Genomic DNA, 15,961 nt, shown 5'->3' with positions numbered 1-15,961 from the left:
GCCTCGGCCGCCATCTTAGCCCGCTTGCTTTGGCTGGAAGTGTTGGCCCGGAGAGCGGCGTTTTCCAGGCGGAGCGGACTCTTCCGCTGGCTCTACCAATTGGAATGGTCTTAACTCCGAGCAACAGTTTCAGTTCAGTTGGAACAGCGCGCTCAGTTGATTTGGACGTGTTCGCGGAGGTTAGCAGTGTTTGTATATCGCGTAAAGATATCTAGATAATACTAACGTTCTAAAAAGATATAGATATATAGCTTACATTTTTAAAAAACCTTTGTAACTTTAAAGTTACAAACTTCTTGTTACAAAAAGTGTCTTACATCTTTCAAGATTTTGATTTCTTTCCCTATATTATGAATACGGTCTCTCCATCTCTCTCTGTCTATATCTTTCTCTCTGAAAAAGTATTTTCTTTGGAGAGATAATATATATAATTCATAATCATATTTTTAGAATACTAAAGTTCTAATAAAAAAATATACATTATAAAATATGAAGTTTAAAAAAAATTGTTTTATACTACATAACTTCAAATTTCGTATTAAGTGACTTGATCTTTTACCAAATATTATTTCTTGGTCTCAACAAGTGTTCTCTCTTTATAAACCAGTCTCTTTGTATTCTCTCCCCTCTCACTGGAAAGCAGCTCTTACCCAAGCCACTCTTGAGCCACGAACAGAGAGTGTAAGGCCCAAAGAGCACTAGAAGAATAAACAAACAAAAGCAGGCTCTCTCAGTGGTGGCTATGAAAATGATCGGCAGCGACTACGTACTGGAAGCCCACAACATTTTCCACACCACCGAGGTGGGTTCTCTTCAGTCTCGTGAAAAACCCTCTCCCATAAAATCTTCTTTGTTTTCTTTTTGTTCCGACAACAGGTGGATGGTGGTGGTTGTTTCAATGGAGCCGGCAACTCGGCCCTGGTACTCAAAGGCGTCAATCTCACCGTGCACAGCGGCGAGGTTATGGCCATTCTGGGATCGAAAGGTATTACTAAATATTACATCTACTTTAAAGTCAAGAAATAATTGGATTCGATTTTCAGGCAGTGGTAAGAGGGCTCTCTTAGATGTTATATCAAGGCGCGCCGATGGAGCCACTCGGGGTCAGGTGCTGCTCAATGGATCACCACTCTCGAAGGCTTTGTTCCAACAGCGATGCGGATATGTCACCCAATCCTGCACCTTTGTTCCGGGTCTCACAGTGGCCCAAACTCTTCACTACACTCCCACCATAGTGAGTATATATTTAAAATACGTTATTAACGTAAACCTACTTTACAATTTAACTGGCTGACCTATTTTGGCGTGTTCAAATCTGATTACGTTTCAACTTTTTGAAAAGATCATTTAAACAAATATGGACACTCTTAATAACGTATAAGGTGCTACTCGTTAGTTCTTAATTGAAATGCGGTAAATGCGTATCAATTATTGGGAAAGACGTCAATGGGGGCAACACTTTTTGTAGTGGCATATAATAAATAATCCCTTTGCAGTTGAGTGGTTACCTGAAGAGTTCCAAGGTGCGACAAGTGCTGGCGGATTTAGCCCTCTCCCAAGTGGCTCACAAGCGAGTGGAGTACTTGAATATCAGCGAGGCACGGCGTCTGGCTATTGGCATCCAGTTGGTCAGAGATCCTGGTAAGATATATAACATGTACCATGACTGCCTTTCAAATAATTTAAGGTTCTCTTTAGTCATGCTGTTGCTGGATGAGCCAACTCATGGCCTGGATCCCTTGAGTGCCTATCTGCTAATATCCATTCTGTCAAACACGGCCAAGAAAACGGGTTGTGGTATCCTACTATCGCTGGAGAAGCCGAGATCCGATGTTTTTCCATTCCTGGATCGGGCCTTGTTCCTCTGCCTGGGTGGTGTGGTTTATTCCGGAGGCACTCGTGCCATGCTGGAGTACTTCCATGGCATCGGATTTCCCTGTCCCCAGCTGGAGAATCCCCTAATGTACTATCTCTGCCTGTCCACCGTGGATCGCCGCAGTCGGGATCGATTCTTGGAGTCCAGCCAGCAGATCGAGGCGTTGGTGGAGCGATTCTCCCGGGAAACTCCCATCTCGGATGCCCCGCTGAATAATATGGGATCTGGCAAGGTGCCACTGGCGTACGGAAAACCAGGGGAGCTGAAAGTTTGGGTTATGTTGTACTTGTAAGTAGAGCTAAAAATGTCTTAATTTCTAAATAATTTAAACTGTTTTATTATTTGTCTAGAAAACTACTGGCATCAACCTTCTCCTGCGGCCTGGTGGGCATGAAGACACTATTCCTACGCATGCTTTTACTTCCTTTGGCATTGAGCATCTTGTGGGCCTTCTACACAGATGTCGGGGTAAGTCAGAAAATATATAAGTTATATAAGTATAAGTTACTAATAGTTTTGTTTCAGGACGATGCCCATGGATTCTTCACCAAAAACGGCATGATCCTTAATATTTTAGGGTTGTCTTACGGCTGCGGAATCCTAACCACCATATCCTTATGTGAGTAGTGACTTTATTTGTCGAGGTTTTCTATTCTCTCTAAAAATTCTAACCCATATTGCAGTTCCCATTTGGCGCAAAAAGTTCTCACAGGACACCCCAGAGGGACTCTATTCGGGAACTACGCTACTGATTGCCTACAACTCCGTTTCCATACCATTCTCCGCTGTGTCCGCTGTAATTGCTAGCTGTGTTGTCTATCCGTAAGTTCTTGGCAAATGGTAAAAGGACTCAGAAATAATCTTTAATTTCTTACAGTCTCCTATTGGATGTTAAGTTCAACAATGGCATTGTCTTCGCCTATTTGTTTGTGGCCCTTTGGTCCAGTTTTGTCCTTGCCGAGCAACTCACGATCGCCTTCCTCTTGGTGGTCAAGGTTCCTTTCAACGCAGCCATCGCAGTGACGTATGTGCTGGTCATCAGTATTGCATTGGCCAGTGGAACCGTGCGGTGAGTTAACATGTCTTTGTTATATAGTTTAAATTGTTTAAGTTTCATAAATTAGAAATGACTTCATAAGACGATGAATAGGTTTATACTAAGACAATGCAGGATCTTCAGATATTTCTTTTTGAAAAATGTGATTTGAAAATTGTATCTTTCTCTAGGTCCTTCAAAGGACTCCAGCCCTGGCTGCAGGACAACACAAAGGGCACCCACACGCGCTACGCATCCTCCCTGCTTCACAGCATCGCCTTCCAATCGCGGAAGCTCAACTGCACCCCCACCGCCTCAGTGATCTGTCCCAAGCCAGCTGACTTTATGCACGAGCGACTGGGATTGCCGGACCCAGATGTAAGTGCTTTGATTATTATTATAATATAAATGTTTATTGATTCGGTTCGTTATATAATGAATTGCACAGGAAACCATCGATGTGGCCGCCTCTTGTGCATTTGCCGTGGGACTGGCCGCCTTCAACATGTTGGTCTACTTGTTTCCCATGCCGCGATGTGTTCGCCAGAAGTTCAAGGACTGAAGATCGTCAATTTTGCAGTGCAAAATTTACACTAAGTTTCTTTTAGACTTTATTTTAATTTAATAAAAGACACTCTCAAATTATCTATTTAAACGTAACCCAATTTGTTTTATAAACAGTTAAGAAAGACCTTATAAAGACATCTTTATACGAATTACATTTGATTTTATTTACAAGAAAACTTAAGACTAATACAATTTCGTAGTGAATTCATTGAATATTGGACAACAAGTACAAAATAGTTCAATTGAATTTCTGAAAACGTTCCTCAACCGGTCCTCGATACGGTTTTCGCTGCCAATTCGCTCCAATTCAACAATTGTCTAACGACTAAACATATAATCCTTTTATTTAAATAACTAGATACACGCATGGAAATTCATTAGAACGCATCTGAAACTGATTGAATGAATGTACGCGAGTGTTAATGGGTGTCAAGCGGTTCGTAAGTAAGATATGTATGTGAAAATCTGATGAGCATGGTTTGGGTGGGGGAACTGCCTTCTTTAAAATACTGTGGCACCTATTTCGGGGATATGATCTGGAAAAGGGTCTACTGGGTGTGGTTATGCAAGTAGTTAGTGCGAGTCCTGGGCAGGATGACCGCTCAGTCCGTATCGTAGTAGGCGTAATCGTAACTGGTGTCCTCGTCGGCATGTGGAGGCCTCTTGCCAGCCGGTCGCTCCTTCTTCTCCAGCTGCAGCTGCTCCTTTTTGCTCTTTACCGACTTCTTGGACTCCACATGCGGTGCACTTGTGGTAATAATGGTGGTGGTAGTTCTGGCTGTGGTTGCTGGTCGTCGGGTGGTGGTGGTGGTGGTGCTAGTTGTGGTGCTGGTGGTGGTGGAGCTAGTGGTGCTGCTGGTCTGCGGACTAGATGCCACCAGCTGCGGACTGTACTGTGAGTTGTACTGCTGCGAGGTCTTCTCCGCCTTGTAGATGTCCGCCCTCAGTTTGTTGATGCTGGCTGCTCCAAAATTCAGGGATTGGGCGGTCTTGAAGAGCTCCTCCTCGTCGCTGAGATCCGATTCCCGCTCCCTCTCCCTTTCCCTCTCCCTTTCCCGTTCCCGCTCCAACTCCTTTTGGTAGACGGACTTCTGCTGGCTCTTCAGGTGACTGTGAGCCTGCTGGAAGCCATGTGGCTGCCGGCTAGAAATGGAAGCCACCGGCGCACTTGTGGTCGAGGTGGTCGAACTAGTGGATCGGTTGCGCAGGAAGCGGATGCGATTGCGTGGGAAGTCGTTCTCGTACAGCTCCGGATGGTACTGCCCATCATCTTCGTCCACGGTGGAGTGGGGATTGGCTGTGGTTGGCTGTGCTGCTGAGGTCACCGCCTTCTTGGTGGCCGCCTGTGTTGGTCGGTGGGTCAGCTGCGTCTGGTAGCTCTGTTCGTAGGGCTTCTTGTAGGTGGTGGGTCGGAAAGTGGTCGGTGTGTAAGCCTCCTTCACCCTGGTCGTGGAGGCACTGGTGGTGGGAAAGTACAGCTCCTGGTCGGCATAACGCTCGGTGGTGGCCTTGTAGGTGATGCTGCCTCGGCTGGTGAAGGATCGTGGCTTTGAGCTGGGAGCGGAGAAGGGAGCTGGCTCCTGACCGCCCACTCGGGTCACCTGAGGTTTGTGTCGCTGATAGTGCGGTTCCAATTGGTTGGGCTTGTTTTGCGTTGCCTGGAAAGGTTGCGGCTGCTGCAGCTTGGGACTCTTCGAGAGATCCACAAACTCATTCTGATTGATGTAGTTCGATTCCTGGGGACCCAGTTTCTGTTTCCGCACTGCCGCCGTTGTGGGCTTGCTGCGCTTCTCAAAGTCTTGGACTCCCTTTCCAGTCACCTTAGTAGAACTGGCGGGTGGTGAAGTGGTCTTAAAGCGATAGGCACCACTGTTGGGGTTGTAGGTGGTGGGCTGAATCCTCTCCTGGGTACCGAAGTCATTGGAGCCGAAGCTAAAGCGACTGGTGATGCTGCTGCTGGGACGTGGAGTGGTCACAGTGGAGTAGGAAGGACTCTTGGTGTGCGGAGAGCTGTCCAGGAAGTCCGTGTTGAAGGTGGCATGCAGGGTGATCTTCTTCAGCGACTTGGTGGTACTGGGAGCAGCTGTGCTCGGCGTAACAGGACTACTGGGACCGAAAGTGGATCGTGGACCGAAAGTGGAACCTCCTCCTCCTCCTCTGGTGGGCGTGACCCGCGTGGTCTTGCGCTGGTAATCCGAAAAGTCATTGGGCTTGGGACGCGAGGGCTCCTCATCGTATTCCCGTCCCCCGTGGCGATTGGAGAAGAAGTGCGAGCTGTGGGAACCCTTGAAGATATCATCTATGTCTTCTGTGGATGGGAGCGTGATTAATTTTGGGGCCATGCATCTCGGGAACCTATTGTTTCTTACGCTTGGAGTCGTCATTGTTGCTGTAATTGTTGTTGTAATAGTTGCGTTCCGTCGTGGATGTGGTCGATGTGGTGGTTGTGGTGGCCCTGCTGGTGCTGGCCAAAGTGGTCGGCGTGTAATAGGTGGAAATGGGTCGCTTGGTGGGTTGCGTGATCTCCAAATTGGGACTGGAGCTGGAACTGGAGCTGCCACCTGCCTGCGAGTAATTGTGACGAGTTCGTGGCTTGTGCTCCCCGCCACGATTATTATTGTTATTGTTGATGTTATTGTTGTGGTTCTCCTTCGAGCGGCGTACATCACCTGCAATTACAAGTAAAAGAGGTTGAAATAGCCCCAAATCACGACCTTCAGTTTGATGTCTAGGCAAAGACATTTATTTGCTATAATCATTCTTAAAATTTGTGGTTAATAGTAAATAAGATTAGAGTAAACCAGATCATTCGAGAAAAACCAGGAAATTAACAAATTCAAGTGAACGATAATATAATAATATACTAACAACATAGCATTGCAAATGAACGAGTGAACTTATAGCCTGATAAAATTCTGACAAATGACTGGATTTATTTTAAAATGTTAGAAGAGGAAAAAGGATATACAGTTCAACAACATTTTGTAAAATCATATCCAGATATCCTTTTTTAAATAAATCCAACCAGTTAGTAATTTTGAAGGGAGGTAACATATGGCCATATGTGGTTTAGTAAGAGAACAAAAAAACAGAAGAATAATAGTGCATATCCTATTTCCCTCTTTTATCAGACTGTTCCAATCCAATAAATTACTCACCCGTTTCGGCGCGTTGGAGGTGGAAGGTAGCCTCCTCCTCGTTGGCGGATTTGCTTTCATCTCCGCCGCGATAGAGATCGTTCAGGTGGCCATTGTCGTAAAAGGACGTGGCCTTGTCGCAGTCCACGTCCACCCAGTTGGCGCAGATCTGCAGCTCCTGGTCGAAGGCCGTCGTATTGGGACAGAGAAAGCGGTAGTCCTGCACCTGTTGGACAAACGGATTAGCTCTTCGGTGAAGGAGCTGCGCAAAACAGCGAAAGCATCAAAAGCACCAAAAACAGCACCATTAGATAGGCAGAGCAACATGCAAAATTTAATAAGTTATAAGTGGATTCGATAAAGCCAAAAGCATTAAGGCCAAGAACCAGGCAGCAGCTGCCGTCACGTGAGAATAGCTTGTTAACACTAAATTAAACTGAATCGGTCTAAACTGGGGCAACATTTGCTTTAATTGCACTTGTCAACAAAAATAAACCATAAAAGTATTCAACGTTCTTGTCTCTTAAAATTGTTTAGACAACCACATAAAATTTAATGTGATCTAACTAAGAATTAATTTACATATCTTTTTCTTTCTTGAACTGTTGGTTTTAATTATTTCCTTATTTCGTTCTAACATAAACATAAACATTGTAACTACATACGAGTTATACGATCAAAAAAAAGATAAAATGATGAAATACCTTTGAATAAATTAAAGTCTCTTAAAGGTTAGAATTTTGTAAGGAAACGTAGTTTCATAGGTTTTCCCCCTTCTAGAATAAATAGTTGAAAATGAACAGAATCTTTAAATGCATTCCCCCAACTCGTTTTTTATATTCCTTACTTCCAGTGTAGATGCCCATATCCATATCCAATCAGTGGCTTCCTTGTGAGGCGACTTGAATGCCACGGCAACCAGAAGCATTCGGTGGCCTGCCTCAAACTTTGACATTTCCACTTGCCACTTGGCATTTGCGTTGGCCCGCAGGGGTAGCTTCGGGGGCCAGGTGAAGTGAACGTTCTCGATCTGGTTCTCGATGAGACCACAGAGCCATTGTGCACAGTAGGCTAATTGACAGGCCGAAATTCATTCTGTCCCATAAACACACTCGCCACTGCCACATAGAAAACCCGTTTTTGTTACCTCGTTCGGTAGTTTGTTTTTCGTTAACACTTATATGTCATGCAGTACAGAGATGAAGTGCCCCATCCCGGCGAGATGAGGGTATATCTGTTCCGGACGCTATTGGCCTCGCCCAACGACTTGCAGCGCGAAGTGTGCGAGGAGGCGATCGGCGAGGTATTGGATCAGGTTCTCAGTGGACGCACCAGCACAATCTTCAGCTGCAGCGGAGTACCTAGGGAACTAGGACGAGATCCAGCTGACATGGTCGCCCGCATCCTGGGCGAACTCTTCACCAGCATCTACTCGATGGAGACGAACTTGGAGGTGCACGTTTCGGTGCGGTATGTTCAGCTCACCGGGGAGTCGGACGACCTGGTGCTCAACCTCAGGGGAGGCAATCGCCGGGCCACCCGAGATCACTTTGTGGCCACTGCCCGTGAGGTGCTCACCTACATGGAGAGGGTCATGGGCAGAGTGGGAGAGGCCGGCGATTGTCCACACCTGATCTTCACCATCCACGTGAGACAGGCGAATAGCGAGCAGTTGAGGAAATGTTGCGGGAAGCTTCAAATTGTACACCTGAAGACCCTGGAGGAATATTCGTCGCCCCTTGAATCGGACACGTCCCTGGACACGCTGGTGAATCTGTTGCAAGCCCTGGCCAACAATCCCAAGACTCACATTCGGTACCACAACATACGATTGACCAGGCTTTTAAAACAACTAATGGGCAGCGAAGGCAGAACAGTGGTAATCAACTACACAGATCCCCCGGAAATAAGGGACCACCTAGTGGCCCCCGCACCAGCACCTACTCCCTCTTCCAATACCAACGTCAGTCTGCCCGCCGAAGTCTGGAGGGGAATGTTCAGGCAGGAGCGGAAAAGGTACCTCTGCTTGAGGGAAAAGGTTCTGGGAATAGTGGAGGAAAGGGAGGAGCTGGAGAGGTTTCTGGAGAGCTTGGAGATGGGCGACGAGTCAGAGGAGGAAATAAATACCTCTGAAGGAGACTGCTGTGGGATAGAGCAGAGCCTCATGCAGCAGAAGATGCTGCGGATTCGCAAAGAGGCAGAGATGTCCATCGAAAAGCTGCAAGATCTGCAGGGAGACATCGATCATCTAGCTGAGAACAATGATCACTTGGAGGCGGAACTTGCCCAAAAGAACATCAAACTGGACAGACAGAGCTATCTCCTGCGGTCCATTCACATGGAGCTAATAGATCAGAAGCGGAAGTTTCAGGACAAATTGGCCGAGTACTCGGACTTGTTCCAGGGCATGTGGCAAAAGCAGAGTGTGGACATCCGACGGCAGGAGCAAGTGCAGCGGAATCAGTTGTCCGAGATGCTCGAAAACATCTGCCTGGCGATGCAGCGGTGGTGCCACAGGAAAGCAGCCCTGATGCCGCAGGAGGATGAAGGGCTGGAGTCACGGAAGAGCCTGGTGGAAGACCCTAAGCTCTAGAGTTTTCCACTCGGCTCCCAGCGAAGAGGCCACGAATCACCCGCTTAAAGGTCAGCCAGTCCATCGACTGCTTCAGGTTTTTTTCCAGCTCCGAAGCCAAAGCCATCCGGCCATCCGGACCAGTCACGAACCATTCGGAGCCATCTCACACATTCCCCAGCGCATCTGGCTGTGCCACTTTGCCATTTAGCTGGCGCGACGGAACCGAAGCGATATCTGTCGGCAAGTTCGTTGCCTAAGTCTTTCGTTTTGCCCGCCAGTTTAAGGCTGTGAAATCGGGAAGGGCGGCTGGGAATGGATTTGGAAGGGGAAAGTTCCCTAGCCTAATCAATTAGTGCTATCAAATTTTATACTATTTTTCCAAATTCTAGATTGAGTAATGTTAAGTCGACTATGTTCTACGTGCTTTCTATCCGGAAAATGCAGTTATGTGTAGATACAAATTTTACAGTTATTAAATTAATTTAGGCTATTAAAAGTCGGAAGTATAATTCTTTTGCTTTTAAATAATGGATTATCCGTAGGTCTGTTGAATATTTTTAATTTAATGTCTTTCCTCACACTTCCTTTTCCATGAATTATCTCTTTAATAACACAACTCCTCATAAAAAAGGTTTTCATTCAGCATTCTTATATAGTTTATCGTCGTAATAAAAAACAAACATTTTATCCCTGATCATAGCTATCATATACGGACTGCTGCCTTGATCTCAACCAGAAGCACTTGCACCGGGCACAACAACACTCACCCCCACTCCGGGCAGCTTGACGCACACATGGAACATCTGGCACTGGGTCTCCGGATCGGCATAGTAGCCGCCCAGGATTTTGTCGTGGCAGGTAAACTGCGTCTTGGGCATGTTTTGCAGACTATAGGTGGGCCATGGTCTTCCGAAGGCCAGGTCGTCGTCCTCGTCGAGCAACTGGGCCTGTGCGAGTCCGTATCCACTGCAAAGTGTCGATGCTGCAAGATGGGAAAAAAACAAAAAAGCAATAAGAAATCGTGATCTGGTTAGGACTGGTCTTCAAATGGCAGCTCAAGTAGTGCTAGAATGGAGACGAATGGGTATTTAGTGGGAACTGATGCTAGTGATGCTGATGCTGATGCTGGTGCCGATGATGGTGACCTGGTGGTCAAGTGACCTTCGGGCCGCATCACTTTCGCTTACAACTGCGAGACGAGCTCGTGATTTATGTGTGCCGGAGCACTTGCTGCCGTCCAAGGCTGCGGAGCCACTAGCTCGGTTCTGCGAGTGCTCGAGACTGCTTTTATTTACTTTTTCGGAGCATCGATTGGTATTTGCGATGCCGAGCGACATCATTAACATTTTGGGCCAAACGATATATGATCGCATATACGTATATGTATTTATTGTGGTCACATGGGGGTCGCTCAATTAAAATGCCAAGTCAATCAATGTTACGGATTACGCTTGTCGTACATCTGTACATTGGGTATTAAAAGCAATACAGCCAGGCGTTTGCCTAATTACCCTGGGATTGTACAATGTATCTGTGTTGTCTATGGCTTTTTATATATAGATATATCTTGTTTTGCATATACTTTACTTATTCTGTGTAGCTACTGTTCTTTAGACAGCGGAAGATGGTTTCGCTGCAATTAAGGCAAGTGTAATTGCCATGGCGAACTGCAGAACAAAGCTCCTCTTCTCCGGCTGCAAATTGCAGTCGCAGGTTGCATAATCCTCCAGTGCGCCCCCATTTATCATGCCAAAAAAACAAAAAACCAAAACAGATCCGAAAAAGAAAAACTGTTAAAGGAAACCCCAAATGCAAAACAAAGAGAAAACAAGCCATCCAGCACAGTTCGAAGAAAAGAAAGACGCTGTGGCGGCAACTCACCTCTGATTCGCATTTAATTCAAGTGAATTTCGAACCCTACTTTCCTCCCCAGCAAAGAGGTCCATTGTTTGGCAGTGAACTATGACTGGGCAGATGGCATGGGGCAAAGGCAAATGCAAAGGCAAAGGCATCCAAGGCAGCTCTTTTGTTGCCCCCTTTCAATGCAGATTGTTCGATTCCGATTTCAATTGCTCGGTTGCTGAAGTGAATCTACAAATTGGTCAAAACTTTGGCCTGACTTTAGCTCTCACGCAGCTGAAATCCCCTTAAGCCACTGTTTTGGGCGTTGTCCCACTCAAACTCTTACCCATACCAAAAAGATAATTTACAGTATGGTAATTATGTTTGCTGATGACCCACTCTTAGCCGTAATTGCCATTTCTCAGCCTTGTCTTCATTTTGGCCTGCTGCGGGGGCTGTCGGGCAAATTACGCTTGATTTCAAATGTGATCGATATGAAACTCATTGAATCCCATTAATTTCTTTCGCGATGGACCTTGAACCAGCTCAGAGTTTCTATATGAAACACGTTGAAAAACAAAAACTAATGAGCATGTAATTTTTTATATTTAACGATATGCCATCTTTTTTGTTTAAACACCATGTGCGGAGCATTGGTGATTTGAATGGGATAAAAACGATTGGAAAGTTGGTCCAATAATCGATATCTTATATCAACGTTTTTACAAATACTTAAACCATTTTCTACTCTTTAGTTTTTTTTTAAACAAATATGTGTTCAGCTTTTACCTACTGCCCCATTTTACAATAAAAACAATTTTAAATAGTTATGCCCCTGACACAAACATTTAAAAAGAAAAAAACAAAGATCACTAACCATTTTTTAAACCATATGATCATAGCAAATTTTTACAAAAATAAATATTTCAGAAAAAAATAAAATATTTTTTCAAGTTTCAAGGACCTTTACCATTTTTTTAGAAAATTATTGAAGAAATAGGTATACAAGTGACACTGACTTCAATATATTCCTGAGTATAAGGATACCTCCTCTTTAAACATATAAAAAAAATTTCTCAAGATTTTATATTTTCTTGTTGACTATTTAAAAAAAATTCGTTCAAGGACCTTTTTAACATTCAAAAATTTTACTCACCCAGAAGGAAGGCAATCATTGCATTTTCAATGCTCAACATGGTGTATTAGTTTTTATAATCCAAAATCAGGATGATATCCAATAAGTTATCCAGAGCAATTAAGCTGATAGTTAATGTCGATTTTCACATGGATCGCACTGCAAAACAAGACGGCACAACACCAGAAATCTTATGAGTATTGGAAGGGATTTGATTGCAAAACTCCCCGGCTGCACAAGATGTTTGTTTCTTTGTTACTTTTGGTTTCTTGTTGTTTTATTTTTGTTCACTAACTAAACGCGAAAATCATCACCGTCGAACAACTCATTTCCATGGCGAATGTGCCACAAAAAGTTGTCCGTCATGTAGGAAATGAGCAGACGTCAGGCCAAAAAATTCTTCAAACTTCGATCTTGTATGTAAATGCGTACGAAATGTGTTTCGCAAGGTGCGAAAACTACGGAAAGCCCATTTAGAAGGTGCAGCGAAACGTTGAGAGACGTCTGCGTCTGCCGCACTTGGCTGGGCAAACGGCGGAAAAGCACAGAGTGGCAGAAGAACCACCAACGAACAACCACCAACCACTGAAAGGCAACCACCAACCGACCGGAGGAGACAGGCGAACCAGGCGAGTTCAGCGGACAGAGCGGGCTCGCGATGCGCGATCTGTGACTTTATCGTCCACGTTGTCGAAGCGAAATGATTTCTGAAAGCGAAAGGAAAACCACTTGGAGCCCATCGCAGCGCAACTTACAAGGCGACAGCAGCAGTGAAGCACAGTGGGGCCAACATATGAAAAACCACATTGAAGTAAATGTCTTAGCTGAGAAGATTACAGAAATCCCTTCAAGTTTATGGTGAACTTTACATTTTGTATTGTTCTTTAAGTACAGTAAGTACTCATTTCTATTCTATCATAGTTTTTATGATTTTCGATCATATCTTAAACAAACATCATTTCATAAAAAAAAAAATTCATCAGAAATACAAAAATCTGATCACCTAGACTTATAAGGTTTTCTATACACTTTTTTATAACTTCTGATTTACTTGACAAAAAACTTATAACTCTTTCTAAATTGGGTTTATTTTATCGTATTAAATTATTACATTTCTTTGACCCAATGCCCACTGTGCGACGTCGACCTCAGCAGCGCAGCAGCGTTCCGGCTTCGTCTAGCATCTTCGTGGTCGTCTGAGGTTCGTTTCAGCGCATTGGGATCCACTGCTTCTTGGTTCTGCTGCCTTTTTGGTCGCGGCTCGCTGGCGTATGCTTAACGCAAATTACGCATACGCAGCGTGTGACCATATGACACTTACTGAGCTGCATTGTACGCGATACACCGCCAGCCAGGAGTCGCTGGCGTTCATCACTTACGTCAGCTGGCCGCAGGCCCCGCTCATGATTATGGGCAAGCACTCCCCCGCCCGAGCAACGACCCCCACATCAATTACACCCGCTGTACACTGTACGCAAAGTATAGCACGTTATGAAATTGAGTGACAAATTTAAATTATTATATGATTTCCAAAGAGATTCTATTTATACTTTAAATTTAGACTTGCCTAAGAATAAATATTTTCTGAATTTGTTTTTCGGAGCTATGGATTTTAAATGCCCGACAGGTTATTCAACTTGCCTTTCATAATGTTATACTATAATTTTAGGACTAAGAAAAAATATTCTCTGTCTTAGTTTTTCAAGGTATTTTTAAAGAAATATGTACTCCCTCTGTATATGTAGAAAGGGTCTGTAAATTACCTAAGATAAATCGTAAGCTACAAGAAACTATATATTTACAAATTATGTTCTATTTAAGCCCAAAATTGTGTTATATTTCTTCCTTTTCAGCCCGCCCTTCGAGGAACTCGATTTTTGCAGTGCAGTGCAGCACTGCGCTCGTTCGTCGCTGGTTGCATCTTCCGCTGGGTATTATGTCATAGCCGTGGCGGGGCTTTGTCATTTGGTTTTGCTGCCCCATCTGCCGCTGCTGCTGCGGCTGCCATGTCGGGGCAAAAGTCGCGGTGCCACCGCCAATCCGGTTATGTGTATATGGGTGAGTGTGGCACGGAGCTCCATGGACGGAGGGGGCATTCCGGGTGGCGGGGGAGCTTCACGGCATTTGCTGCAGTGTGGGAATTTACACGCCTGCTACTTTGGCCAGATCTTTTGGCGGATCTTGGGCGTTGCTGCTTAGATTTTCTATATTTGCAGCCCAGAAAAATGGTGGCAGGCAACCTCAAGCTGTCATGTTACCTGGAACTGAAACGAACTCAACTGAACTGGTGCTGCTTGGCATTTCAAAGTTGAGGTTGCCTGCCGGAAAAAGGCCAGGCAGCCAAAGTCATGCAGATCAGCAGCTGGCGAAAAAATGTCAACTGGAGGATGACTTTCAACCCGGAGTGGAGTTGGAGCGCGGCGGAGCGGAGCGGAGCCATCTGCCAAAAAGCTGTGGGAAGTGGCCGCCATCTTTCTAATTTGCTGCCGATTGCGATTGTGCAATAGCCCCGCAATGCTGTTTGTAATAAATGTTTGTTCGCTTTACGATCCAACTCCTGTGTGTGCCGCCAATGACTCACGCGATCCCTCTGCGTGGGAAAGGCCAGCAATAAGGAAGTCTCAGGTCCCAAAAATCCAAAAATCCAAAAGTCCCAATTGTTATTCGAAGATGAGGCCCGACACGATCCGTCGCTGGGCATTACACAGCACCTAAGCGGATTGGATTCTAATTAGCGGGCGCTTTCAATTAAATACCCATCTATTCGCTGCTCGAACGGCCTCGGTATCCACGCCTGACATTGATGAATGTGCTCGCCGCCGGAGACACGAATTTGGTGTTCCACCTGGCAGCTACAAGCCAAAGTACACGCCAGAATCCATTGGAGGGGGTAAATTATTTAATTTTTACTCATTATGTAAGCTTGGTTGGCAGTAAAAGTGCCGAAAGCATTTGCACAACGTGTGGGAGCCGGTGGAAAATGCATTCACCAGCAGCAGAAGCAGCAGTACCAGCAGCCGAAAATTCAATTAAGCTGAAGATGCGCCTGAGCAGACTCGCGACTCTCGACTTTCGATCTCATCCCATCCCATCCATCCAGCAACGCGCCAAAAAATGCCAAAAACCTGGCAGAAGCTGGTGCAGCCAAAGAGGAAAACTCACTGAAAGAAAAATCTGTAAAGCCAAGAACAAATTTTAGTATAATGAACAAGAATCTATATCAAATATACCATAAACAAATATGAAAAAGTATATCCCGACAGTGGGCTTTTCGAATTTATTAATATTATATTAATATTATAAATAAAATTATTGATATGATATTTTTTTCCGTGCTCTAACGAGTGTCGAGGATTGCAATTGGGACTCGAGCGGGAATTGGAAACCCAGGTCGTTGAGTAATTGTGCAGCAATGAGCATGGGCTGCCAGCAGATTTTCCCGTTGATAAAGTGCAGCTCTTGGAAAACCTTTGGCAGCGTACCGCTCATAATAAGAAATTGCATAGGTACATATATAAATGCATTTACACACATATAATTTCGCATTGCTGGCTGAGATTGGGATGAGGATTCATATTCGCATTCGGATTCGGGGATTGCACGTGGCAGCGACAGCCGCAAATGGAGATGGAGACGCAGCTGTGCAATTTACAGTTTTATGGATGCGACGCCGCTTGCGAAACCCAAAGCTCGACGGCTCGCTGGGATTGGATTGGATTGGAATGGGTCAGTCAGGCAGTCGGACAGTGGTCGGTGGTCAGTGAGCGGACTGCCTGGCTAATTTGACGCATTT

At 45.1% G+C, this 15,961-nt stretch overlaps 3 protein-coding genes across 7 annotated transcripts; 2 read left to right on the top strand and 1 right to left on the bottom strand.

Annotated features, from left to right (window-relative positions):
• The first annotated feature begins 24 nt into the window (after positions 1-24).
• LOC108016432 (ATP-binding cassette sub-family G member 5) lies at positions 25-3,567 on the top strand. Its single transcript, XM_017083083.4, has 12 exons — positions 25-179; positions 644-802; positions 877-985; positions 1,044-1,234; positions 1,497-1,641; positions 1,699-2,164; positions 2,227-2,344; positions 2,402-2,495; positions 2,560-2,698; positions 2,754-2,945; positions 3,104-3,290; positions 3,361-3,567. The coding sequence occupies exons 2-12, from the start codon at positions 743-745 to the stop codon at positions 3,472-3,474; spliced, it is 1,815 nt and encodes a 604-aa protein (XP_016938572.3). The 5' UTR covers positions 25-179; positions 644-742; the 3' UTR covers positions 3,475-3,567.
• A 51-nt stretch (positions 3,568-3,618) lies between these two features.
• LOC108015920 (uncharacterized) lies at positions 3,619-12,862 on the bottom strand. Of its 5 annotated transcripts, none has more exons than XM_065866800.2 (6): positions 12,777-12,862; positions 12,190-12,327; positions 9,959-10,173; positions 6,638-6,878; positions 5,849-6,148; positions 3,619-5,787 (listed from the first exon to the last, which is right to left on the bottom strand). In XM_065866800.2, exons 2-6 carry the CDS (start codon positions 12,227-12,229, stop codon positions 4,082-4,084), a joined length of 2,502 nt encoding a protein of 833 aa, XP_065722872.2. In that variant the 5' UTR covers positions 12,230-12,327; positions 12,777-12,862; the 3' UTR covers positions 3,619-4,081. The 5 variants fall into 5 exon arrangements, with proteins under 5 accessions (XP_065722872.2, XP_036673951.3, XP_065722874.2 ...); XM_036818056.3 differs by having other exon boundaries at positions 6,638-6,842; XM_065866802.2 differs by lacking the exon at positions 12,777-12,862 and adding an exon at positions 12,752-12,769.
• LOC108016428 (kinesin heavy chain) lies at positions 7,783-9,667 on the top strand. Its single transcript, XM_017083079.4, is given in 2 exon segments — positions 7,783-7,822; positions 7,825-9,667. Coding segments are annotated over 2 exon segments (1,410 nt in total). The 5' UTR covers positions 7,783-7,797; the 3' UTR covers positions 9,210-9,667.
• Positions 12,863-15,961: the final 3,099 nt, after the last annotated feature.

Source organism: Drosophila suzukii, chromosome 3 (genome assembly GCF_043229965.1).
Source record: "Drosophila suzukii chromosome 3, CBGP_Dsuzu_IsoJpt1.0, whole genome shotgun sequence".
Classification (NCBI taxonomy): Eukaryota; Metazoa; Arthropoda; class Insecta; order Diptera; family Drosophilidae; genus Drosophila; species Drosophila suzukii.
This window is presented reverse-complemented; position numbering and strand designations above follow the sequence as displayed.

Excerpts from the sequence above, each read along its gene's own strand:
- LOC108016432 (XM_017083083.4), top strand. The coding sequence starts at position 743 with ATGAAAATGATCGGCAGCGACTACGTACTGGAAGCCCACAACATTTTC. Across the intron at positions 803-876 it reads ACATTTTCCACACCACCGAG|GTGGATGGTGGTGGTTGTTT; the intron begins GTGGGTTCTCTT and ends TTCCGACAACAG. Across the intron at positions 2,496-2,559 it reads CCTAACCACCATATCCTTAT|TTCCCATTTGGCGCAAAAAG; the intron begins GTGAGTAGTGAC and ends CCCATATTGCAG.
- LOC108015920 (XM_065866800.2), bottom strand. The coding sequence starts at position 12,229 with ATGTTGAGCATTGAAAATGCAATGATTGCCTTCCTTCTGG. Across the intron at positions 10,174-12,189 it reads AATGATTGCCTTCCTTCTGG|CATCGACACTTTGCAGTGGA; the intron begins GTGAGTAAAATT and ends CCCATCTTGCAG. Across the intron at positions 5,788-5,848 it reads CAACAATGACGACTCCAAGC|AAGACATAGATGATATCTTC; the intron begins GTAAGAAACAAT and ends TCCCATCCACAG.